General features: G+C 38.2%; 1 protein-coding gene and 1 pseudogene across 2 annotated transcripts; one reads left to right on the plus strand and one right to left on the minus strand.

The window, feature by feature from the left end:
- Positions 1 to 180: 180 nt before the first annotated feature.
- On the plus strand, positions 181 to 2,444 carry LOC121263358 (proteasome subunit alpha type-4). 2 transcript variants are annotated; one of them, XM_041166207.1, is made up of 2 exons: positions 181 to 351; positions 1,527 to 2,444. In XM_041166207.1, the coding sequence occupies exons 1-2, from the start codon at positions 213 to 215 to the stop codon at positions 2,288 to 2,290; spliced, it is 903 nt and encodes a 300-aa protein (XP_041022141.1). In that variant the 5' UTR covers positions 181 to 212; the 3' UTR covers positions 2,291 to 2,444. The 2 variants fall into 2 exon arrangements, with proteins under 2 accessions (XP_041022141.1, XP_041022142.1); XM_041166208.1 differs by lacking the exon at positions 181 to 351 and adding an exon at positions 1,106 to 1,365.
- Positions 2,445 to 2,480: 36 nt separating this feature from the next.
- Positions 2,481 to 5,782, minus strand: LOC121262011 (annotated as a pseudogene).
- Between the last annotated feature and the right edge of the window lie 10,723 nt (positions 5,783 to 16,505).

Genomic DNA, 16,505 nt, shown 5'->3' on the forward strand with positions numbered 1-16,505 from the left:
AGCAGAACTCATTTTACAAAATGGGATAAGAGTGGGATTTGTAATATTACTCTTAATTAATTGATTCGAAGTTGATGTGAATTGGATTCTCACCCGAACTCAATAAAATGTAGGGCCAAAACTATTTCAACAGATCCAACAAAAAATATAAATAAAAATATAAATGGGGAAAAAAAATAAATAAAAACGCTGCCGTTTTGCGAAAAAAAGGTATGACCCCTTCGGTCACTCCCAATCGACACACACTTCGGGTTCTTCTGCTCCTTCCGCCTGCTTTCTGCTCTGTGCTCTCTTCTCGTCGTGACACAGACGCCGACGCATCTCAAAGCTCCGCTTCCCCTTTCTGCTGCGGTTTGCTTTTTTTTTTTCTTATTCTTCTTCCTTGTCTTCTCGTATCTTTCTTGTATATGCTTCTTATCTGCTATTTTTGTATTTTTTTTCTTTTCTCCTTTCCATGGCCGAATCATGCTGTTTTCGTAAATGAGTGCTTTTGTTTTGTGTATGTTATGGCGTATTTTGTGACAAACTCATAATCTTTAGGTGGACTTTCTCAAGAACCAGATCCTGGCTCCCTCAATTTCTTGGTTGTTTATAAATGCCCTAAAACTATTTTTACTCTTATTGTTTTGTGTTTGGATCTTTGGGCTCAAATCTGATGTGTACTATTAGGTGTAAAAAATGGACTATGTGGGATTTAGCCGAAGATCATTCAAACTGAAGATATAATCGCATGGAATATAGATGCCATTGTGAATTTGTTTCCGAGTGTGACTTTACATCTTTATTTGCGTTTCTAGCAGCTTGAATTTTCTTTTACAGTACGAAAGATGATAGTTTTCTAAAGAAACTGCTAAACTTAACCGACCAACATCATCATTGTTTTTGTCTATCTTTGGTGTTCCATAGTCACTCAGTGAAGTCATAATACCATAATTTTAGCTTACATGAATTGATGCTTCGATTTTCTCCTATTCACACATGGGGAGGAACATTGTAGTTTAAAATTCGTAAGTGCTATTGGTAATTATCTGTTTGTTTTCCCTTTTTCCTGTTAGAAGGCTAATTTACTAAATCAATTTGATAATTTTTTTTATTGGCACTGGGTGTCCGAGAACAAAGTCCCGACTAATCTCGGGGCTGCATGGGCCCTCAGCAATGAGTTTTTCTTAAGTGCACCCCGGGTAATTCAAGGGGAAATTCCTCTAGTCTATGGCCCCTAGAAATTGTTTGCACCCAAGAGGATTTGAACCTTAGAGCTGGAGAGAGCATACCACCAATACCAAGGCCCTTAAACATGAATGGTTTACGCATTCAGAACAAGAAAAAACCATATAGTGGCTACTAATATTTATTTTATTAGTTGAGGTAGGGAGAGATTCCTGGTGTGTGCTACTAATATAAAACACATAGTTTCTGCACTATACAGTATGCATACTCATTTTTGTTTTTATTTTTATAATGCCATTCTTAGGACTGTCTTTTAACCGTAGAATTTTTCTCTTTTGATGAATTCTCTTTTGTTTCAGTGCGATATAAAATGTCTCGAAGGTATGATAGCCGTACGACAATATTCTCCCCAGAAGGTCGTCTCTACCAAGTTGAATATGCAATGGAGGCCATTGGAAATGCCGGAACCGCTATAGGGATTTTATCAAAGGATGGAGTTGTTTTGGTTGGCGAAAAGAAGGTTACTTCCAAACTCCTTCAAACTTCGACATCAACTGAGAAGATGTATAAGATTGATGACCATGTGGCATGTGCTGTTGCTGGAATAATGTCGGATGCCAACATCCTTATCAACACGGCTAGGGTCCAAGCCCAGCGATATACATTTGCTTACCAAGAGCCAATGCCTGTGGAACAGCTTGTCCAATCTCTATGTGACACCAAACAAGGCTACACACAATTTGGTGGGCTCCGTCCATTTGGTGTATCGTTTCTGTTTGCAGGCTGGGACAAAAATTTTGGTTTCCAGCTTTACATGAGTGACCCAAGTGGAAACTATGGTGGTTGGAAGGCTGCAGCAGTTGGGGCAAACAACCAGGCGGCACAATCAATGCTTAAGCAGGATTACAAGGATGAAATCACAAGGGAAGAAGCGGTTGAGCTTGCACTGAAAGTGCTCAGTAAGACAATGGACAGCACAAGTCTTACTTCAGATAAGCTGGAATTGGCTGAAGTCTTCGTCTTGCCTTCTGGAAAAGTTAAGTACCAGGTATGCTCACCAGAATCCTTGAGTAAGCTGTTGGTGAAGTTGGGAATGACCCAACCTGCTGCTGAGGCTTCCTAAGATATCTGTTTTCGTTTAGATATTTTTCAGAACCTATCTAGCACATGCTGCTATTTTAAATTGTATGCTTCATTTTGTATGACGGTAAAAACAGGTTATGGATTCTTCCTCAGGTACAATTGCTCCTTCATTTGATCTTCTTATGTTTGATTAATTAGATACTTTGTTCCTTTGGGTAGCTGCTGTAGATTGTGATGGGCTGAGTTTCTATGATTTTTTCTCTTTTCCTATTTCTAATTAGTTGTTTCTATTGTATGCTACCATATACTTGTAACATGCCCTTTGAATTTTCAATTAATCTTCGATTATCTAAAAAAGAAGAAGCTAGAATACTAGATTATGGGAGCTTTAGAGCTTTCGTTCAGCATTTCTAGAATGCTAGAGTATGCTGATGATGCAAAGTGGATGGTGAAGTGCCATTCAACATTTTTTAGTATCTACAAAGATCAGTCTACCGTATTTTAGTGTCTTTTCAGGAAATGCTAAGTTGAAATAGTTCTAGTTAAAGATGAGACTTCTGTCTAGAAATCTGTCACCACTCTTGTATATTGTAAATATGTGGTATCTATAAATTTAGAGAGTTCAATAAAATTGTATTGGTAATGAATTTGATGAGGAGCTTTTGTGCTACAATTTTGTAACAAGGATGCTCGACAAAGTCCCATTGGTGGAAAGTTTGGCCCGACTGTTGAATTACCTTGATGCTAACAGTACGGCCATCAGCAATGGAATGATCAAGATTTTCATTTGCTCAAGTTTTAGAGTGTGATAATCTCATAATGACATCAAATAAGATGATTCTGAGTTAGCATTGTATTTTCAGTCATGCCCCTTCGCCCTAGCTTAAGTAAAGAGATCCAGCCTAGGCGTCAGCTTCAACATTTCTCTTGCATTAGATATTAGTGGCCATACACATTTGTCTTGCATTTTGAGGCTCATAGGCTATACTTCCCAACTCAAAAAATATATCTTGGAAGTAATCAGGTTGATTTGAACATCAAGAATACCAATTGGGTTTGACTTCCTCTGCAATAAGAAAGGCCTACAACCATTTGTCACAAAATTTCACAAATAAATTGAACTATTCCAAACGTTAATCTCCAAGTTACAAAATAAATAAAGCACCATATACTACATTTATAAGCACACTACAAAAACAGTGAGAACATTAACCATCAGAAATTTCATGCTATTAACTACGTCCCAACAGAGAAAAGCAGATACAACCCTTTCAGATTTATTGGAAACTCTACCTGCTTCTTGCATAAAAGAAATCCCTCCTTTCTCTGCTGCATGGTGTCATTTCAGGGAGTTTTCAATATCAATCACGACCTAGTACTTGACATCACTCTTGATCAGGCTCTCAAGAGCTTCATTTGCATACTGAATCGGAATTACTTCTAACTCGGGATAAATATTGTGAGCAGCACAGAAGTTTATCATTTCTTGTGTATCTTTCGTGCTTCCAACTGCACTACCAGTAATGGTTTTCATTCCTGCAGGCATGTAGTTCATTAGGCTGGCAAATTCTGAAACCTAGATTGGTAAATTATATGAACTTCAAGAAATGCTGGAGTTCTAAAATTGAGAAAGTTACCTAGCAGAAGGCTAGTAGGGCTGACCTTGACTTCACTAGGGGAACCCACAAGGACCAGAACACCAGCAGTAAGAGTGACATGTATGCATCAAATGGGTGATCTCCAGATGCAGCGTTTATTATAAAGTCAAATGATTCAGCTAGGGCCTGCGATAGAAAATAATAGTAATAGTAACCATCAGTTAATGCGGTATCTCAACTTAAAAACTCTCAAAATTTGGTTAAAAACTCAAGGAGATCTTAATTAAACTACGAAGAAGCCTTGTGTTTTGTACGTTACCGCCATCTGCTGTTGGTCAGATGAAATCACAAAATTTTCTGCATTAAGAAGACTTAAGGGCCTCCTCTCTCTTAGATATGCTTGTGCTGAAAAATGCAACGTTCAACCCAAAAGCCTTGCCAAACTTGACATCCATATGACCCAGACCACCGGGGCCAATCACTCCTAGGCATTTACCAGGTTGATTCATCTTGTACCTCATCATGGGAGCATAAACTGTAATTCCAGCACAAAGCAGAGGTGCTGTTGAAGACAGTGGATTGCTGTCTGGAATCTTATAGCAGTATCTGTGGATCTAATAATTTCCCAAAATAAAACTATATATTGATCTCATAAGTGATATATGCAAACAACTTTCTACCATCAAGTCATGAGTAGCTGATCATATCAATTCATTAATAACTAATATGGAATTAATTTTCATTTCAAAGCTCCACATTATAACCATGTCAGATTATTTAAAAAGTATTAATATTTTTTTATGAATATAATGATTGACACAATAAATTATATGTCACATACAAAACTTGTATATAGTCGGTGATCATATCCTCATTTTTCACATAAAAAACCTTGCAACATCTTAAAAGTACTTGCCTTTCATGGACAATATATGGTGTAGTTGGAGTATCCTCCTTTGGTGATTGTACCATCAATATCGATGCCGTTAAGAGTGTAAACAGCTCCCTTTGCACGATAAACTTCTAACGCATCATTACAAAAACGGCAATCTCTGCAAGAGTTAATGTTGATGTGGGGAAAAATCGTGCAACAAGCTGGAAGGACGGCGCACTGTTTCGATTTGGGTCTTGATCGGTGTTGTTTGGAGCCCTTGACAGTGTTCTGGTGCGACCATACGGGGTCGATGCGTATGTCTAGGGGTGGGCTCAACTCTAATGGAGTCGGAGTGCCCTCCTCCGACCTCCAACTCCGACTGGGGTAGGAGGTCAAAATGAGCTCCGACTCTGAGCGGAGTCGGAGTATCAACTGTAAAAAACTGTAAAAAAAAAAAAAAATTGCAATAACTAAATAAGTTAAAAAAATAAATACTGTAAAAAATAAGTTAAAAAGCTAAAACTAAATCAAACTACAAATCCGTCAAATCGCAAACCATAAATTTAAATTTAAAACTACAAATCGCAATAAGTTTAAATTTACAGTACCAAAATATTGAATAATGTCATAAATTTCATTCAAATGTGAAATAGCCACAATGGCCAATGCCCCACATCAGTCTTGGATAGTCCTTGCATTTGGTCGATGACTCGGTACTCGATAGTGATTTCCAATTTTCCTGCATGAAGTTTGAACTTTATTGATTAGATGCATTATATTTTCTTTCGTCATTTAACTATAGACTTCTAAACCATCAGACAAAACTCCAAGTGATATTATGAACTCACAGCCACCTCTAACTCTAACGAGTTTTGCATGATGGTAATTATCCCACGGTGCGTTGGTCTCAAACTCTCAATCATTCACAATTAGTTTGGGGTTCACAACTAGATTTACAAAATTATATAAATTATAAATTAAATAATGAAAACATTAAACTTATGTAAATAATCATTTAAAACTATAAAGTTACCTGATTCAAGCCTATAACCCTCGGCATCAACGGTATCTACTTTAATGGGCGTTGAAATTAACCAGTTCAGTGTGCAAACGAGAGCTTCGACAGTGTTCGGAGACAATGAACTCTAATAAGCGTCCAAGACATGACCTCTAGTGCTAAATGCCGACTCAGAGGCAACCGTAGTGATAGGAATGGCTAGCACATCTCGGGCTATTTGGGAAAGAATAGGAAACTTGGTAGAATTAACCTTCCACTAAGTTAATAAATGAAATGTATCACTAGGTGTGTCTACATCTTCCATCAAATAACACTCAACCTTAGATTTACACTGCATAATATTTCTCGTGGCACGGATTTGATGATATCGCCGCACCAGTGGTGATGAAAGATCTACACCTTTGTCATCTAAGGAAGATGTCGAGCTAGTTGGGTGTGAGGAGCTACGACTACTGCTTGCTGGAGTAGGCTGATCACTGTTGTTGAAGTGGTTATATAAGTCTAAAGACGTGGAAGAATTTGTCAAAAAATGCCTGAAGTGCCAATTGTATGCCCTTATACCGTATTGCCCACCAGAGGAATTGATGTCGATCATGTTGCCTTGGCCGTTCGTGTAGTGGGGAATTGACCTAGTCTGACCCTTACCCTCGAGTAAGGGGCATAAGGTTTGGGGTCACTGTTGTAGATTACTTTAGGAAATGAGTGGAAGCGGAAGCCCTAGCAACCATCACAACAAACAATATCACTCAATTCGGGTGGAAGGCTGTGGTTTGTAAGTTTGGCATTCCCTGCAACATAATCTCAGACAACGAGCGATAGTTCGTAAGGGTGAAAAAAAAAATAAAAAAATAGGTTGAATCGGACTGAACCAGAGTTCGATCTGATTTGTAAGCAATATGGTGCGGTATTAGTTCTTAAGAATCAAAATTGGTCATAAACTAGTGCGGTACCAGTTTTAGTATTTTTAAAACTGGTTTAAACAACCGGACTGATATATATTTATAATTTTTTTATATTATATTATATGCTAAATTGGTAATTAATATAATATGAAATCCTAATCTTATTATTCAAGTCTATTAATATAACATGTGATATAACAATCGATTAATTTATATTTTTAATATAACATTTGGTATAACATATAAATTTTAATCTTCTAATAGAAAATAAATATAACATAAAATTTTAATCTTAAAGATAAACATAAACATTAATTTATTAATATAAACTTACTTTTGATATTATATATATCAATGAAAATATATTTTTGGCAAATAAATTACAATCTATATATATATATATATTCTTTTTGTAAATACATTTTTACGCATTTGATTATATATAATCATAAAAAAGTCTAGAACTTATATAGACTGTAGTTAAATTCAATAGTATGCTATTATGTTAATAATTAGTATAAAATAATATACTTATATTATAATATAAATAGACTAAAAAGTTTAGTATATGTAAACATCATATTATTACTAATATAGATAATCTGTAAAAGAATAAAAAAAAAGATCAGACCAAACCAAAACCGAAAAAACCAAAATTTTTCGTTTCGAGAGCGAACCAGTTTGGTATTAGTTACACCCTTAATAGTTTGACTGGAGTCACTATCGCAACTGGTGTATAGAGTTGGAAATCAAGTCCAAATACTCTACCCCAGGTCACCCACAAGCTAAAAGACAAGTCGAAGCAACCAACAAGATGTTGCTCAGAGTACTAGAGAAGAAGTTGATTGATAAGAAAGGAAATTGGGCAGAGGAACTCCTTAGAGTCCTATAGACGTACCAGACTACCGTTAGAATGCTGATGGGAGAAACCCCTTTCTTCCTCACTTATGGAAGCAAATCGGTCGTACTAGTGGAAGTAGGGATGCCAACCTATAGGATCCAACACTTTAACCAAAACTCCAACAATGAGAAATTGGAAGAGCAGCTAGACCTGCTAGAAGAAAAGAGATAAGAGGCTGAGATGGACTAATTAATCAATTAATTAAGAATTTTTGTACATATGTGGGGTGACGTGGTGCTAGGTATTTTTTTCTCTCTGGTTATTTGCTTGTGGGTGATTTAGGGTTTGCATGGCTATCGCCGATGGCCTCCAGGCCATTTTGGGGTCACCGTTACGTTTTAGATCCTTCGCTGATATGGCACTGGGCTCTCCTTAACCTCTTCCGGAAGTTGTTGTGTCGTTTCGATCTCATAAAACTGTGGAGGGGGAGGTTTGTGTGGTTTTCTCCAAGGATGAGATTGATAGGTCTGCTATGCCATTCCAATACTTCTTGGTCTTGAAATTTCTATGTCAAAGACCGTCCTTAGATTCAATCTGTTCCTTTATTCGATCACGATGGGGGTTGTTGAGACAACTGGTGGTTTTTGCCATGTGAACTTTGAAGGCCGCGTAATGTTTTTATTAGGTTAACATCGGAAGAAGATTTCGTGAAGGCCTTTGCACGTGAATCTTGTGAAATCGATGGGATCCAGTATAGAGCATTTCACTGGACTTCTGATTTTCAAGAGGACAAGGAACTAGTTCGTGTTCCGTATGGATCTCGCTACCGGGGTTACCCCCGAATTTTTATCATGAATCTTTCTTGAGAAGTATCACTGCCGATTGGAAGATTTTTGAAGAGAGACAACCCTACAAGGTGTGCGACACGCACGGATGGTGCACGAGTATGCATTGAAATGGATGTTTCTACTGAGCCTTTGCGTGCCTTATGGATTGGTACTCCTCAGAATCCTCAGAGCTTCTATCAAGTTATTGAATTTGAGACGTTACTAGCATACTGCTTGCGTTGCCATGTGCAAGGGCATAATTCTTGGATGTGCAAATGGGTAGGTAAACCTAAGGTGAGTGATCAGAAAGCGAGGAAAGAAAATGTTAATATGGATCAGGTTTGGGTGAGTAAAGGAAAAATTGGTGATCAACCTGTTGTGGAGTTTCAAGAAGGTGAGACTAGCTAGTTGAAAGACTCTGGTGAATCGCTTGGCAAAGATGGGAGTGATGAGGAACGAAATAAGGCTCTGAATGATAAGAATAATCTAGATGATGACAGTTCAGGGAGAGTTATTTTTTTGGTTTCGGAACCTGCTCGGGAAGATGAGCCAATTGTGATGGAGGTCGTGGCAGATCGATGTGAGAACGCGCAGGGTTGTGTGATAGGGGATTTTTTAGAGGGAGCACTGAAAGATGGGGTGGCGGCAGGTCTTGAACATGTTAGAGTTGATGAGACAATGGAGATGAAGGTGGTGGAGGATCAATGTGAGATTTAGCATATTGATGGTCATGTTATCAGTGAGGTACTTAGTCACCTTGATGAATGTACGGGGATGGTTATGTTTGGTAATGATGAAGCACTGGATGCTGAGGTGATTAAAAATATGGTACGGTTGCTGAGTTAATTGCGAGGGAGATGGGGATCCCAAGTTATGTCGGTATGGATTCTGGTAATGAAGACACCGTTGAGGCTCATACCTGCTCGGATACTGAATCGGAGGGGGTTGTGGAGCACTTGGCTAAGGGAAAGGTTGTCTTCTCGGACTCTGATATCCTCCAGGGAACTACTGTCAAGGCTAAATGATTTAAGTTAAGGGAATCAGTGAGGGCTAAAAGCAAGCCCTCTCGACTAAACTTATAATGCTGTCATATTTTTTTTCTAGAATATTCAGGGTATTGGGACCTCAGCTTTATGTCTAAAAAAGTTAGTCTCAAAGCGGCATCCGAAAGTCCTAGTAATTGCCCAACCCATGAGGGATCATTCTAGATTACTGCTATGGCGAGATAGATTGCATTATGACTATTGTGAATCAAACGCTAGTGTTGGAGGTAAGATGTGGATTTTCTGGTCTCAAGATATGGAGCTTTCATTTGACTGTATGGGTGATCAATTTTTAGCAGTGCGAGTTAAACATAACGTGTGTGAAATCCTACTGACCTTTGTTTATACAAAATGTTATTACATGGACCGTAGGAGATTATGGAGTGTGTTGTTAGATTTGAATCCTCAGAACTTGCTCGAAATTATCTTGGGTGACTTTAGTATTATTAGAAATGATCATGAGAGGAGAGTGGGTGGGCCGAGACTTGCGTCTACCATAGAAGATTTTAATAGCTGGGTGAATGCTTGCGGTTTGTTGGAAATGAGGTTCTTTGGTCAATCTCTCTCATGGTGTAATGGTCATGCAGGTTTATCTAGGAGCTGGGCACGTTTGGATCATGTTTTCCTTAATGCTACAGCTTTTGACCTCTTTCCTGATGCGCATATGAAATATCTTCACAGGACTTCTTCGAATCATGCACCCATGCAGTTTTTTTTTTGGAAGCAAAGATGGAGCCGTATGGGTTCCCCCTTCAAATTTTAGCAGATGTGAGTTTCTCATGATCACTTTTTGAGCTCTGTTTCTCAGGCTTGGCAGGGTGAAGAGGAAAGGGGCTCGAAGCTGGAATCTCTAGTGATGAAGCTTAAACGTGTGAAGGCTGCTTTACTTATATGGAACAAGTAGGTGTTTGGAAGAACTGATAAGCACATTGCGGATCTTGGCGACCGGATAAGGGGTTTAGAGGAGAGTTTGCAAGATGCTCATTCTAAGGATGTGGAAACTGAACTTGTTGTTTCTAAGGTTGAGCTTTCCGTTTGGATTGATAGAGAAGAGCAAAGATTGGCTCAACAGGCAAAGCAATCTTGGATTCAAAAAGGGGAAGCAAATGCTAACTTTTTCCGTGCTGTCAGTCGCCGTAATCATCAAGAGGTCAAGGTAATGCACCTCGAAGACGGCTCTAGTCTTACTTCTCTGGAACAGATTCATGAAGAGGCAGTGCACCACTTTCAAAAATTCTTAGAAGCAGGTGTTCCTCATGTAGCACCGAACTTGGAGGGTCTAGTTCAAGAGGTAATTCAGCAGGTTTACAATGAGGAATTATGTCAGATTCCTACATCGCAAGAAGTTTATGAGGCTGTGGTGTCCATCTCGATTGATAGTAGTCCGGGTCTTGAGGGTTTGGCTCTAGTTTTTACCTATCTTGTTGGCATAGTGTTGGTTTTGATGTAGTTGACGCAATGATTGAGTTCTTTCGAGGTATGGCCTTTCCCCAATTTTATATTGCTTATTTTTTGGTTCTTATACCGAAAGTGGCAAATCCATCAAGCTTTGATAAGTTTTGGCCGATAAGCTTATGTTTGGTGTTTTATAAATTGTGTTCCAAGATTTTGGTTAAACGACTTGCCCCATTGTTAGCCAAACTGATATCTCCTGAACAAGGAGCTTTCATCCCGGGCCAGAGTATTTTTGAGAACATCAATTTGATGCAAGAAATGATTCACTCTATTAATAAGCCAATTTATGGTGGGAATGTTGTTATGAAGATTGACATGATGAAGGCGTATGATAGTATTGATTGGGAATTTCTTCTGCATGTTCTATGCTTATTTGGTTTCTCAGAATGTTTTTGCTCGCTTATTCGACAATGCATTACTACGCCTTGGAATTTTGTGGTTATGAATGGTATACCAAAGGGTTTCTTCAAAGGAGGGCATGGCCTATGACAAGGAGACCCTCTTTCGCCTTATTTGTTCATTTTAGTAGAAGAGATTTTTACTAGAATGATTAAAAAATAGGTGGAGTTGGGAAAAATTGTTCATTTTTGTCATCCTAGAGGTACTCCTATTGTTTCCCACCTTCTTTACACTGATGATATTGTACTCTTTTCTAATGGTGGTAAAGCGTCTTTGAGATCTATTATGCACATCTTGAAAGTTAATGAAGAGTGGTCCGGCCAAGTGGTGAATAAAAGGAAATCCTCCATTTTTTTCTCCAAACATATCTCTCCAGCTCGTAGGTGGGCGTTGCTTCAGGTTATGGGGTTCATGGAAAGGAGGTTTCTGTTCCAATATTTAGGTGTGCCAATTATATCTGGTCGTCTATTGAGTGCCCACTTTGAGGATTTGGTTAGTAAAATCCGTGGTTGTTTGGAAGGGTGGAAATCAAAACTCTTATCTAGTGGAGCTAGGCTTCTCTTAATAAAACATGTTTTACAGAGTATTTTTATGCATTGCCTATCTATTATACAGACACTGCAAATGGTTCTTCAAAAAATTCAAAGGATGCTATGTAATTTCTTTTGGGGAACAACTGTTGGGAAGCAGAGGAAATGGTGCTCTTGAGATGTTATTTGTAAACCAGTTTCGGAAGGTGGTTTGGGCATATGTAATTTACGTGAGGTGCAAAATTCATTGCATATGAAGCTTGCATGGAATTTAATTCAAGGTACATTGTTATGGTCAAATTTTTTCTAGCATAAATATGTTGGTAATAAAAATATCACTATGGTTGATCCTAAAAAAGGGTCAAAGTTTTGGAAAATGGTTTTGAAGTAGGTTCCATTTATACATGAGAACTCGAAATGGCAATGAAAGATGGCTTGGTCTCCTTTTGGCATGATGGGTGGGTTGGCATCGAGCCGCTATGTAACCAATAGCAAGTGATGGAGTTGCAGTGCCTTAAGTTGGTAGATTGCAAGTCTAGAATGTGATGGAATGTTGAGCTTTTTACACGCCTGGTGGGGCAGGACAAAACAGAGGAGTTGATCGAGCAGTTGGGAAGTGTCAAAAATTGTAAAGATCGGATACTCTGGTTGCCAAATTATGATAGGATGTTCACTACATGGAGTGCTTGGAATTGCATAAGAATTAAGGGGCATGCATTTCCATGGGCGAAATGGGTTTGGAATCTGGCTCTTCTAAGAAAATCTCAGTGACTGTGGAAAGCAATGCATAAATGTCTCCCTCTGGATGATCGTGTGTGGAGGATTAGCATCCGGGTAGTATCGAGCTGTGATTGCTATCTTGTTCGGGCTTGTGAAGATGCAGACCACGTATTTGCCAAAGGTGGATTTGCGGAAGAGATGTGGCGGATGTGCTCCTTAGTCCTAGGTGTACCGAGGTTGGAAGGTAAACCATGGAAGGATAAGGTCGCTTGTTGTTATAGAAGAGCAAGTAATTCATCGTTTAGTGGGCATTTATTTGGATTGTTGCCGTCGATCTTAATATGGCGCTTATGGGGGTGTCGGTGCAAGGCGATAATGGAGGGAGTGGTAGAATCTGTCCAGTCGGTTTGGTGCTCTATCTGGTTTTGGATCTCTTGGGCAACTACGAAAATAAAGGTAGTTAAAGGCCTCACTCGAATAGATGAAGATTCTTATGCTGCTTCAATTTGCCTTATCCTTCAACATGGGAGCTAGTTGCAACTACGGTCAAGTGGAATCCTCCTAAGGAGAAATGGGTGAAGCTTAATATTGATGAGTGTTCATTAGGGAATACTGGTGTTGTAGGGGTCGAAGGGATTATAAGAAATTCAAATGGTGATTTCATAAGCGGGTTTGCAGTCACTCTAGGCCATCACTCGAATAATTATGCAGAATTATTGGGCTTATTGCATGGTCTTCGGAACATTGATCGGTTGGGTTTTACAAATGTGGAAATTGAGCTTGATTCTTTGCTTGTTATTCACTGGCTAAAGAATAAAAGATGTGGTCTTTGGTATATGGAAGATTTTTGGGAGGAAATTTAATGGCGCTTAGATGGGATTAATTTTTCCTATTCTCATTCTTTTAGAGAGGCGAATTCGGCGGCAGATGGATTTGAAAAGCATGGAGCTCTAGGTTCCTCTGTAGTTTGGTCATCACTATCAGATCTTCCTTCTCTTATTAGAGGTATCATTAGATTGGAAAAGGGGGGATTTCCATATATTCGTTTACATAGGAAGTGAGGTTTTTTTAGTGTAGGGTTTGATTGTTATTTTGGGTTTATTGTTTTTTTTTTCTCTGGTTTTTTTTTTTTTTTAGGAAGCCTGGGTTTCTCAGGTGATCAATCTGTAGCCATGGTTTTCCTCCACCTAAGTGAGGGTGTTTAATAAAATTGGGACGGAGTTACTATTGGACAGGTGACCTACGGCTCTTAGAAAAAAAAAAAAAAGATAAGACCCTGAGATGCGAATGACAATCAATAAAAGAAATGTTGAGCACTATTTCAATAGGAGGGTCAAACCCAGGTCCTTTAAAGATGGTAGTTTGGTCTTGAGAGAGACAAGAACAACCACACAAGAGGAGAGGAGAAGCTGGGGCCACGATAGGAGGATTGTATGTCATCACCACCAACAATAGGTTGGGCTCCTATCGGCTTAAGGACGCCCAGGGTAATGAACAATCGCACCTGTGGAACGCAGAACACTTGTAGAAGTATTTTGCTTGATTGAAATATGAAATTGTAAACACTGGAGGCCATGAATAAGATTACTCTTTTCTCCAAACTTTGTGTTTTCTCTTACAGGGTGCCAACAATGGGTGGGTAGGTCCCTTCATTGCCCGACCCTCGCGTAGGACTTTGGAATCAGACTCAGAGTTCCTCCAAAAATCTCAATAGGAGTTGAAGTCAGAGTCGGAGTCAGAGCATACGTTTGCTCTGAACTCTGAATTCTGTCTCTGACTGAAAAAAATCCTGCAGCAATTTTTATTGTTTCTCCGAACAAAGAAACAAAAGTCTATATTTTTAGTGTATTTTCTTTGTCTGTCTCAATCTGTTTGTTTGTCTATCTATCTTCTATATCTTTGTTTGCTTTTTACTTTTACATTTGGGTTCAATTTCCAAATCACCGTCCTTTGGGTTTTTGGGTTTTTTCTATTTTTCTGTTATGGGGTGGGTGTAGAGTCGTAGACTTGTAGTTAACTTTTTGAGTTTTCAAATCATTGTTAGTAACTCAGTTTTTCACTTTTTTGAGGTTTTTTTTTTCCTTTTAATTTTGTTCTAGGGCCTTGTGAGAGGTGATGTTAGCTTTTTTGAGTTTTCACTTTTCAAATCAATGCCAGTTTTTGCTTCTTTGAGCTTTTTTTCCTTTTTCCTTTTTCCTGTTTTTTATTTAATTTTTGGTTTTCCGGCCGTGAATGTTAGTTTCAAGATACCAATCCTGACTACTCATTCCTTTACATCAACTTTAATTTGAATATAGTGGTAACAGTGTGTGTGCACACACACACAGATATATATATATACATATATAGTTCCTCTTCAGCATCGAGTCTCTACTCTTTTCCAGTCCTATTTCCTTTTATGCATTTGTGGAGCCATCTTGGAAATGGGGAAATGCACCGGATTACATGTATACGATTCACCAGAATGTACAGGCTCAATATCATCACGGTGGCTTTGGCAGCGTCAACTATGCCATTGTTCGACAAATGCGGCCAACCGAGCCATCTCTCTCTCTCTCTCTCTGTGGTGCCGAAGCTCTAACTTTGACTCCATAAACTCTGATCGGAGTCGGAGTCGAAGTTCGCCTTCGACTTCGGCAAAAGATAATTGGATTTTGGAGTTGGGCTTTCCAACTCTATCGGAGTCGGAGCCCAACCCCTAGATGAAATGGAAAATTCTCAAAACTTCTCGAAATTTTCTTCCTAATCATAACTCAAATACAAACAGTTTTCAATTTCAAATTTTTAACATTTTCATCTAATCATTACCTAATCATTACAACTTTTACAAACTTCAAAATCAAAATAAAAAAAATCAATATAGCTTCTGTAGACTTCTTCAAAACAAAAATAATATTCAAAACTTTTTTAATTTTATAATATATTTATTTAACTTTTTTTCTCTCGTTTTCTAAAACCTAATAAAATACCTTAACTCAAATAATTTTACTACTATTTACAGATAGTTTTACTACTATTTATAGAATTATAAGATATTCTAAATTTCCAAGCGAGTCCTAAAACTCTACTTGAATTATAGTTTTCGAAGTTAAATAAAGTAGAATTTCAATTTTTAGAGCTCAAAAATTTCAGGTTCTTTTCAATGCGTAATGAAATGTTGAAAAAAATATTAAAATTCTTGAAAATGATGTCCTTTTGCTAAGAATTAATTGGAAATTAATTTCGAAAATGTCATATGAAATTAATTTTTTGGGGCATCTTCATTTCCTGAAAAGGAAACCAGAGTTTGACATAGTCTGAGTGCAAGGAGGACTCATGGAGTTAGTAGTTGTCAACAAGACTAGGTGAGTGGCCAGTCCTTATCTAAACAACTTAGGTAGTAATTATCAATAATGGTTGAATGCCCATGTCGATGTTATTGTTTCCTAGTTTTAGTATGTTATTGTTTTATCTGCAGTTGTTCTTATCACGTAGAGTTAGTTTGCAATTTTGGTGTTTATTTAAGGATCTAAAATGTAAAGTTGGAGGCACTTTTGATGATTTAGTAAAAATACATATTGGATATTGAGATGGGAGAAATCTAGTGAGACGCTAGAAGTGTGCAAGTTCTATTTTATTTACAGTATTGGGAGGTCCTACGTCAATTTTGGTATCAAAAGCCAAAGTTTCCATCATCAACACTATGAACACACGGAGTAAAAAGCCCTCGAACACCACTCACTTAACACCACAACAACGCGACAACCTGCTACTAGAAGTGATCAATCAATTGAGTTCTAAACAAGGAAGTCAATGTAATCTGGAATCATGTGTTTGATAAACCAGAAGGATAAGGCGCTAACAAGCAGGAAGACACAACAAAAAATGGGGGACCAAAGTTATAGTTGGAAGGGTACGACAAGAGCGAAGACCGCTCATATATGCAACCCTTCAAGCCTTTCTAAGGATCCCGATGGATGCCACGAGTGTATAGCTACAAAAATCAATTCTTTAAATCCCATAATACTTTACCACATCAGCATTTGAGATTAGTTTCTTTCCATATGGA

The sequence above is a fragment of the Juglans microcarpa x Juglans regia genome, chromosome 4S (assembly GCF_004785595.1).
Source record: "Juglans microcarpa x Juglans regia isolate MS1-56 chromosome 4S, Jm3101_v1.0, whole genome shotgun sequence".
Classification (NCBI taxonomy): Eukaryota; Viridiplantae; Streptophyta; class Magnoliopsida; order Fagales; family Juglandaceae; genus Juglans; species Juglans microcarpa x Juglans regia.